Source organism: Pecten maximus, chromosome 8 (genome assembly GCF_902652985.1).
Source record: "Pecten maximus chromosome 8, xPecMax1.1, whole genome shotgun sequence".
Lineage (NCBI taxonomy): Eukaryota > Metazoa > Mollusca > Bivalvia > Pectinida > Pectinidae > Pecten > Pecten maximus.
Window position 1 is genome coordinate 1,688,658 of NC_047022.1, and position 11,614 is coordinate 1,700,271.

An 11,614-nucleotide genomic window follows, 5' to 3' on the forward strand; every position below is an offset into this window, starting at 1 on the left:
TTACACAACCACAACCCAACCATTACACACCACCACCCAACCTTACACCACCTACAACCAACCATACACCACCTACTACCAACCATTACAACCACACCAACCCAACCATTACAACACCCGACACAACCAACATAACCCACTACAACACCCACACCTAACCAACCACCTACACCCACCATTAACACCACATACAACCCAACCATTACACCACCTACAACCCAACCTAACAACCTACCACTCCCAACATTCACACCTACAAACCAAACCATTACACCACCTACAACCCAACCATTACACCACCTACAACCCAACCATTACACCACCTACCACCCAACCAATACACCACATACAACCCAACCATTACACCACCTACAACCCAACCATTACACCACCTACCACCCAACCATTACACTACCTACAACCAAACCACTACACTACCTACAACCCAACCATTACACCACCTACAACCCAACCATTACACCACCTACCACCCAACCATTACACCACATACAACCCGACCATTACACTACCTACACACAACCCATACAAACACAACCACATTACAACACCACCACAACCAACCATACACACAACCTACACCCGACCATTACACTATCTACAACCCACACAACACCACCTAACCCACCATTACACTACCTACAACCCAACCATTACACCACCTACAACCCAACCATTACACCACCTACAACCACCATTACAACCCAACCGACCATACAAACCACCCTACAACCCAACCATTACACTACACAACCCAACCATTACACCACCTACAACCCGAAACCATTAACCAACCTACCCACTACCAACCAACAACACTACACAAACCAAAACCCAACCAAACTACAACCACCTACAAACCAACCAACAAACAAATTACACTACCTACAACCCAACCATTACACAAAAACCACTAACAACTAACCCAACCATTACACCACCTACAACAAACCAACCATATACACAACCTACAAACCCGAACCATTACACACACCCTACAACCCAACCTTAACAACACCTACAACCCAACCATTACACCACCTACACCCAACCATTACAACACACACCCACCATAACCAAACCCAACCATTACACCACCTACAACCCAACCATTACACTACCTAACCACCTCAACCTACACCAACAACACCACTAAACCCAACCATACACACCTACAAACACACCTACCACCACCATTACACCACCTACAACCCAACCATAACACCACCTACAACCCAACCATTACACACCTACCCCCATTACCACACACCCAACCATTACAACACCACCTACAACACCCAACCACTAACTACACCACCTACAAACCCAACCATAACACCACCTACCAACCCAGACCATACTAAAACCCACCACTACAACCCCAACCATTACACCACCTACAACCCTACACTACACAACCACCTACACACCTACCCAACCATACATACCCCAACCTACCTACCTCACCACCCAACCATTACACCACCTACAACCCAACCATTACCCACCACTACACCCACCATTCACACCCAACCCAACCATACACACACCACCTAACCACACCCAACCATTACACCACACACACACCATACCAACTACCACCCACCATTACACCACCTACAACCCAACCAACACACCACCTACAACCCAACCATTACACCACCTACCACCCAACCATACACACCTACACCAACATTACACTACAACCCAACCATTACACCACCACCTACAACCCCAACCATACAACACACACACCCAACCATAAACACACCTACAACCAACCATTACACTACCTACAACCCAACCATTACACACCTACAACCCAACCATACTACTAACCAACCTACACAACCCAACCCAACCATACACCACCACCTACACACCCAACCATTACACCACCTACAACCCAACCATTACACTACCACCACCCAATACAAACAACCCACCCACCACATTACACCACCTACAACCACACACCATTACATACCACTCTAACCCTACAACCAACCACTACACTACCTACAACCCAACCATTACACTACCTACAACCCAACCATTACACCACCTACCACCCAACCATTACACCACCTACAACCCAACCATTACACTACCTACCACCCAACCATTACACTACCTACCACCCAACCATTACACTACCTACAACCCAACCATTACACTACCTACCACCCAACCATTACACTACCTACAACCCAACCACTACACCACCTACAACCCAACCATTACACACCACCTACACCCACCATTACACTCACCTACAACCAACATTACACCACCTACAACCACAACCATTACACCACCTACACCCAACACATACACCTACCTACAACCCAACCATTACACCACACTACACACCCAACCATACACCACCTACAACCCAACCATTACACACCACCTACCACCCATTACCACTTACACACCCCACCAACTACCTACAACCACTACACCAACACCACTTACACACCTACAACCCAACCATCTACACTACCTACAAACCCAACCATTACACCACCTACACCCAACCAGACACACCTCCACCCAACCATTAACACACCTACAACCCAACCATTACACCACCTACCACCCAACCATTAACTACCTACAACCCAACATTACCACCACTACAACCCAACCTAACACCTACCTACACTACCTACAACCCAACCATTACACCACCTACCACCCAACCATTACACCACCTACCACCCAACCACTACACTACCTACAACCCAACCATTACACCACATACCACCCAACCATTACACCACCTACAACCCAACCACTACACCACCTACAACCCAACCATACACACCCAAACCACATTACACTCCACCAACACATTACCACTAACCAACATACACTACCGTACCCACATTACATACCCACATACGCAACCTTCACCTAACCACCATCAACCTACCACCCACCATTACACTACCTACAACCCAACATTACCAACCACTCCTACATTACCTACCTACCCCCACACCATTACCACCTACACCCTACACCACACACCCGAAACCATTACAACCACCTACATACCACCTCTACCTACCATACCTACCTACAACCAAACCATTACACTACCTACAACCCAACCATTAACACCTACCTCCTCAACCACCTTACACTACCTACCCCATACACTACCTACAAACCCAACCATTACACCTACCTACCACCATTCAACACCTCTAACCAACCATTACCTACTAACCAACCATACATACCCTACACCCACCATTAACTACCCTCACCCAACCATTACACTCCTCACCCAACCATTCACTTCACTACACCTACCTACATACCTACACCACCATTACACTACCTACCCCAACATTACCTACCTACACCCACCATACACCACCTACCACCAACCATTACACTACCTACAACCCACATTACACTACCTACACCCACCTTACCACCTACACCAACCATTTACACTACCTACAACCCAACCTATTACACTCTACTAACCCATTACCTACCTACCCGACCATTACCCTACTACCCCAACCATTACACTACTACACCCACCTTACACCATAACCTCACCATTACACTTCCTAACCCAACTTACACTCTCCACTTACACACCTACCTACTTCTACAACCCACCATACCCACTCACCCACCATTACACACCTACCACCCAAGCCATACACTACCTACACCCACCATTACCGACCACTTACCTACCTACACCCAACATTACACTACTCACCCACATTACCTACCTACACCCAACTATTACGACTACCTACACCCTACGATTACACTACCTACACCCACCATTACACCACCTACCCACCCAACCATTACACTACCTACACCCAACCATTACAACCACCTACAACCCAAACCATTACACAACCTACAAACCCGACCATTACACCACCCTTTCAACCCAACAATTACATTACCTACAACCCAAACCATTTACACCAACCTACAACAAGACCATTACACTACCTACAACCCAACGATACACTACCTACAACCAGAAATTAAACACCACAACCCAACCATTACCCACCTACAACCACATTACACCACCTACCACCCAACCATTACACCACCTACCACCCGACCATTACCCCCCCCCCCCCCCGCTTCCTCAACCAACACACCACCATCTGTTGGTAGGTTGTATGTTGGGGAGGGGGGCAATGGGTAATTGGCATGTTAGTTGAGTGGTAGGTGGTATATAGGTTGAGTGGTAGGTGGTATGTTGGTTCAGTGGTAGGTGGTATGTTAGTTGAGTGGTAGGGTGGTATGTTTAGTTGAGTGGTAGGTGGTGATGTTAGTTGAGTGGTAGGTGTTATGTTGGTTGAGTGGTAGGTGGTATGTTGGTTGAGTGGTAGGTGGTATGTTGGTTGAGTGGTAGGTGGTATGTTGGTTGAGTGGTAGGTGGTATGTTGGTTGAGTGGTAGGTGGTATGTTGGTTGAGTGGTAGGTGGTATGTTGGTTGAGTGGTAGGTGGTATGTTGGTTGAGTGGTAGGTGTTATGTTGGTTGAGTGGTAGGTGTTATGTTGGTTGAGTGGTAGATGGTATGTTGGTTGAGTGGTAGGTGGTATGTTGGTTGAGTGGTAGGTGGTATGTTGGTTGAGTGGTAGGTGGTATGTTGGTTGAGTGGTAGGTGGTATGTTGGTTGAGTGGTAGGTGGTATGTTGGTTGAGTGGTAGGTGTTATGTTGGTTGAGTGGTAGGTGGTATGTTGGTTGAGTGGTAGGTGGTATGTTGGTTGAGTGGTAGGTGGTATGTTGGTTGAGTGGTAGGTGGTATGTTGGTTGAGTGGTAGGTGGTATGTTAGTTGAGTGGTAGGTGTATGTTAGTTGAGTGGTAGGCTGGTATAGTTGAGTGTTTGTGGTTGGTGTTTTGTTGGTGTCGGTGGTATGTTGGTTGAGGGTAGTGGTAGTGTGGTGGTGGTGGTTGTTAGGTTGAGTGGTGGTGGTTGTTGTTGAGTGGTAGGTGGTATTGTGTTGGTTGTCGTGGTAGGTGGTCATGTTGGTTGGTGGTGTGTGTTGTTGGTTTGCGTGGTGGTGGTTGTTGGTTGGTGGTATGTGTTGTGGTGTTGGTGGTAGGTGGTCTGTTGGTTGGTGGTGGTGTATGTTGGTGGTGTGGTTTGTTGAGTTGGTGGTCGTGGTTGTTGGTTGGTGGTCGTGTCTGTTGGTTGGTGGTCGGTGGTATGTTGGTTGCGTGGTCGGTGGTTGTTGGTTGTGGTCGGTGGTCTGTTGGTTGAGTGGTGGTGTTCATGTTGTTCGTGGTGGTGTTGTTCTGGTGTAGGTGGGTGTTGCGTGGTAGTGTTTTGGTTTGCGTGGTAGTTGTTGTTGCGTTGGTGGTAGTGTCTGTTGGTTGATGGTAGGTTGGTATGTTGGTGAGTGGCAGAGTGGTTATGTGGTTGAGTGGTAGGTGGTATGCTAGGTTGAGTGGTATGTGGTACTTGTTTCGTTAGAGTGGTAGGTGGTATGTTGGTTGAGTGGTAGGTGGTATGTAGTTGAGTGGTAGGTGTATGTTAGTTGAGTGGTAGGTGTTATGTTAGTTGAGTGGTAGTGTTATGTTCGGTTGAGTGGTAGGTGTTATGTTGGTTGGAGTGGTAGGTGGTATGTTGGTTGAGTGGTAGTGTGTTATGTTGGTTGAGTGGTAGGTGGTATGTTAGTTGAGTGGTAGGTGGTATGCTGGTTGAGTGGTAGGTGGTATGTTAGTTGAGTGGTACGTGGTATGTTGGTTGAGTGGTAGGGTGTTATGTGGTTGAGTGGTAGGTGGCTATGTTAGTTGTAGTGGTACGTGGTATGTTGGTTGAGTGGGTAAGTGTTATGCTGGCTTGGAGTGGGAGGTGGTATGTTAGGTTGATGTGGTACGATGGTATTTTGGTTGAGTTGGTACGGTGTTCTATGTGGTTGAGTGGTAGGGTGTTATGTTGGTTGAGGGTTTGGTAGTTTGTTGTTGCGTGGTAGGTGGTCTGTTGGTTGCGTGTAGGTGTTCGTTGGTGCGTGGTAGGTTTTTTGGTTGCGTGGTAGTGTTTTTGGTTGAGTGGTGGTGTCTTTGTTGCTGGTCGGGTCTGTTGGTTGCGATGGTAGTGGTCTTTGTTGGTGGTCGGTGGTCTTGTTAGTGTGTGTATTTGTTGTGGTAGTGGTGTTTCGTTGGTGGCGGTGTTTTTGTGGTCGTGTTTGTGTGGTAGTGGTGTTGGTTGTGGTTGTATGTTGGTTGAGTGGTGGTGTTTGTTTGTGGTCTGGTTGTTGGTTGTGTTGGTAGGTTGTGTCTTTGTTGTGGTCGGTGGTCTTTGTTGCGTGGTCGGTGGTTGTTGTTGGTGTCGTGTATTTGTTGTGTCGGTAGTTGTTGAGTGTGGTGTTGTTGTTGTGGTTGTTTGTTAGTGTGTGGTATGTTGGTTGATGGTGGTGTCTGTGGTTGTGTCGTGTTTAGTTGTGGTGTATGTTGAGTGGTTATCTGGTTGAGTAGGCAGAGTAGCCAAGTTGGACATGGCCAGTCCATTATACATAATTAGTAAGCATGAACAATGCATGAAAAATTAGTTAAAAACTTGAGCCTTGGTTTGATGTATATTCCACAAAAAGCCCTTACATTCTAAAAAGCTTTAGATTAACACCTGAAGACTTAACCAGTTGATTTATTATAATTCTGGTATTAGGGTCTGGTTAAATCATCCATTTAAAATAATTAAATCTCCTTTAGCAGACCTGGTCCTGCCCAGGTGTACTTGTTACCTGTCAGATGTGTACAAACCGGCATGTTTATATTTTATCTGTATAAACCAACCATGTCAACGTCCAGTCTTTGAAGTCAGTCTTCTGTGTCAACAGGACCAAGTGAGAAATAGGCTTGATGATAAGATTAGCATTGTTTACACGTGTAAACAAAGCGACACATCCCTGCCCCATATAAGTCCTGCCCCATTGTACCTCGTAAATACCTACATCTAATATACATATCTCTGTAACAGAATTGTGGAGACAGGCCTACTAAGGGAATATTACAGAAAGGAAATACTAGACTTTATTGAATTTTAAAGTATGTTTTGGGCTCCTTGGATAATTTCTGATTCCTGTGATGTTTGACCGTTCAGTTTTGTGGTTTGACTATAATTTCTGATCCCTGTGTTGTTTGACCGTTCAGTTTTGTGGTTTGACTATAATTTCTGATCCCTTTGTTGTTTGACCGTTCAGTTTTGTGGTTTGACTATAATTTCTGATCCCTGTGATGTTTGACCGTTCAGTTTTGTGGTTTGACTACAATTTCTGATCCCTGTGTTGTTTGACCGTTCAGTTTTGTGGTTTGACTATAATTTCTGATCCCTGTGATGTTTGACCGTTCAGTTTTGTGGTTTGACTATAATTTCTGATTCCTGTGATGTTTGACCGTTCAGTTTTGTGGTTTGACTATAATTTCTTATCCCTGTGATGTTTGACCGTTCAGTTTTGTGGTTTGACTATAATTTCTGATTCCTGTGATGTTTGACCGTTCAGTTTTGTGGTTTGACTATAATTTCTGATCCCTGTGATGTTTGACCGTTCAGTTTTGTGGTTTGACTATAATTTCTGATCCCTGTGTTGTTTGACCGTTCAGTTTTGTGGTTTGACTATAATTTCTGATCCCAGGCTGTGTTGTTTGACCGTTCAGTTTTGTGGTTTGACTATAATTTCTGATCCCTGTGTTGTTTGACCGTTCAGTTTTGTGGTTTGACTATAATTTTGAAATAAGTAAATGTCAAGAGTTAGTAGATTTCATACAGACTTCACCAAGACTGCACAAAAATCACAGACAGAATCCCTAAATCCACTTTCTGTGTTTTTTTAGCTTTTTGATCTGTAAAAATATTATCATACATGTTTCCTCTGACCCAAACACCAGACATTAGACATTTTGATTGGCATATGTCTGTCAAAATGTCTAACATTTGGTGTTGCGGGCCAGAGGAAACTTGGAAAAGATTATTACAAAAATGTCTAACATTTGGTGTTGGGGCCAGAGGAATCTCAGACAAGATTATTACCAAAATGTCTAACATTTGGTGTTGGGGCCAGAGGAAACTCAGAAAAGATTATTAACAAAATGTCTAACATTTGGGGTTGGGGTCAGAGGAAACTCAGACAAGATTATTATCAGACCAGAAAACTGTGGTTGATAAGCAAAAGAGAAACAGAAAACATTTAATTTAAAAAGGATAGGGAAAATAATGGCATACTCCAGTCCTTCCTACCCCACAACATTAGTACAATGCCTGCTTTGTTTTTATGGTTGATGTTTTCCATTGATTACAATAATTATTTATGGATTATAGGAATCTGGAGTTCATAAAGAGGTCACTGGGTGCACCTGTCAGTCATCTTGGTCATATTAGAGCCCAGTGTGAATACAAACATAGATGATCTCAGAATATTAATATCAGACTTTTGACACAAAGGTTTCAACAAAACCTCCCATCTAAAAATGAAACCTTTCATTCTGGTTAATTTCAGGACAGAATTATATTTGAAGTGCTATTTATTAACACAATGTGACGCACCAACTTCCGAAGTAGTGGTGTCTACAACCTTATCCTCATCGCTGATCAGAGATTATAGTAGATATCAAATTTCATCAATAACTTAACTTTTCACTTCAAACAGCAAACGAGCCAGGTCGGAGCCCTCCATTCAGTATAGAAATATGACATATTCCTGTGAATGATTCATTTTCAGCATTTTGATATCCCTAACAAAATTCCTGAAACAATGCCTGGGTGTTAGTGTTGCAGTACAGGAGATGTGTTCGTGTATATAGGTTACTTTAATAATGGACTGACCCAATACTTTAGTTCATGCAACAAAGTGGACTAACAGGCCATTGGAATCTCAGCCATAGGTGTATAACTTAATACAGATAGGGGATATTTGGTGTACCATGGTCTAGACTTCATCCAAACCATAGCAATACATTGCTAAGAAATCATAATTATACAGCTTATAACTGAACAAAATGTTAAATTCTAGACTCGGACTCCAACTTAGTTATCTGATCGAAATCTAGACTAAACCCAGAGCCGTGGAGCTGGAGGCTTTGTAGCTCCCCAGGGAGGAACAGACTTCCTCCCATCTGTAGCTTACACTGGTAGCTCTACACATCTGTAGAGAAGCTCATTATGAAGATGGGCTCCACAGGGGGGTACACTGCTGGCAAGGGGCTCCCCACGGGGAAACAATCATTTACATTAACCATGATGTCTATGCCGCTCTTTTCATAATTTCAACCCTATCTCAAACATGTTATTGGGCAGCTGCTGATAGCTACAGAGTTTGACCTTCCGAGAAATCATCCAAAATAGAATTAGTCACATATAGCAGTTCTACTTTATCCTAAAGGAGGTCAATCTGAAGACAGTGTCCTAGAATATGGTCATGTTTCAGACAGATGCCGCTCATGCTCGTGTTTTACATAATTTCCAAATGAGACCATCCTGAGAATCATGGCGTCTAAAAGGGGGGTCGTAGAACATTTTAAAGAATTTCGTTGGACGTGGTAGATCTAGGCGGAGTTTTTGATATACATAATTCATTATCCTATCGAAGAAGTGCACATATTCAGCAAGATCAATTTACGTTTTTTACACAATTTAATTAGGTATAATTGTACTTTAAGTGGAAAATTGGACGTGTCAGAAATGCTTGCGAAGGATAATTACTGTCAATAGTTTAATGGAAACTTTGAAGCGTTGTAGAAAACTGCCGAGGTTTGTGTTGTACCTGGGAATGACTTATATCGATTTAGATATTTAATTATTAAATTTTTGAGATTTAAAACCAACTAACCTTTATCTTTGCCGTCTTTACAGTGGGAGTTGTAATCTGGGCAACAGTCGTTAGTTTCCTGGCAATAACTGTCGCAATAACATCTCCTTGGAAACCGGGGGTTGCCCATAACGACATGACATGTAATGTTTTTGCCGTCGCAACAGAAGCCAGCCTCTTTACAACCCCCATATGCCCCCTCACATAGCGACAGTGCACATACCAGTAAAACCAAACACACGATATTAACTAAAGACTCCATGGTTTTCCGTTTGTCAAAACTTTCCTCAATCTGCTTTATAAGAATTCCACAGCTTTTCTAATGGTTTGCGAACTGCCAGATGAGTTGTAATCCTGAAAGCGCTATTTTTAGCAAATTCACAAAGTGATGAGCAAAGAGAAAAACGCAAACTTTTTTTTTAACTTTCACTCCACTTGAAAAGTTGATAAAATCTCGGTGTGGATTCACGTTCCTAACTTGCCTGCCTGAGACACGACACTGCAAAACTCGGGGGGAGGGGGCACGATGGAATCCAGCTCGCTAGCTTCCTTCTAACTCCGTACGGGCCGACTGCCTGTCACTGAATGAGAAACCAACACTAGCGAGATCCCTCGGGGGGCGTCTCAAAATCAAACGCACAACAGCACACCGCAGTTAACCGATCGGTAAAAACTCAGACAATTAAACTTTTGCATTCACGGCCACATAAAAGAGTTATCTTAAAGTGTATTTTGTTGAAAAATGAGTTGATTTGGTTTACGACTTTGCTGTTAGAGCTGTCTTTGTTGGCAGCTGATAACAACGGTCAAAACAAATAGTAAAGTGTGTATTCACGAGAGCACGTGGCTTTTATATACAGTTTACTTGCTCATAAATATTCATAAATGCGGTGTGTCATAGAGTATAATCTTTTGATAAGGGGGTCAATAGGATCAATTTCCTGAGCCCTTAATCCAACCAATATCCGGGGGCTAATTGTTTTTCACTAAAGGGGGAGACAACTCCTGAGAAGGTAGGGACTCGTTGTTGATTATAAATGGCAGCGAGTTCTTTAATATTTTTACTGAAGCCTTTTGACTTCTGAGACCGTCATGTTTTTCCCACTATAACAGATTTGTGACGGTGTCGTTTATTAAATTCCATGTTTATGCACAGTTTACAATGTGTACCCTGTTTATAGCGATGTCAGAAGTTGTGATCTACACAAAATAGTCCCATATATGGTTTACTTCTGATCACGGCGCATGCGCCAACAAATGCTCAGGCATGCATGCATGCTCTCCATTGACATTTCACGCTAAAGAAGAATGTTGCAGTCAGAAACACGTCTTTTCCTGACCATACTTTATATCATTGTCAGACACATGTCTTTTCCTGACTATATACTTTATATCATTGTTAGACACATGTCTTTTCCTGACTATATCATTGTCAGACACATGTCTTTTCCTGACTATATACTTTATATCATTGTCAGACACATGTCTTTTCCTGACTATATCATTGTCAGACACATGTCTTTTCCTGACTATATCATTGTCAGACACATGTCTTTTCCTCACTATATACTTTATATCATTGTCAGACACATGTCTTTTCCTCACTATATACTTTATATCATTGTCAGACACATGTCTTTTCCTGACTATATCATTGTCAGACACATGTCTTTTCCTGACTATATCATTGTCAGACACATGTCTTTTCCTCACTATATACTTTATATCATTGTCAGACACATGTCTTTTCCTGACTATATCATTGTCAGACACATGTCTTTTCC

At 43.3% G+C, this 11,614-nt stretch overlaps 1 protein-coding gene across 1 annotated transcript in view; it reads right to left on the reverse strand.

Annotated features, from left to right (window-relative positions):
* Positions 1 to 10,577, reverse strand: part of LOC117332426 (somatomedin-B and thrombospondin type-1 domain-containing protein-like) — a 54,660-nt gene extending 44,083 nt beyond the window's left edge. The window contains exon 1 of the mRNA XM_033891322.1: positions 9,852 to 10,577. Within this exon, the coding sequence (XP_033747213.1) occupies positions 9,852 to 10,092 (241 nt within the window). The 5' untranslated portion in view covers positions 10,093 to 10,577. The remainder of the gene's footprint in view (positions 1 to 9,851) is intronic.
* Between the last annotated feature and the right edge of the window lie 1,037 nt (positions 10,578 to 11,614).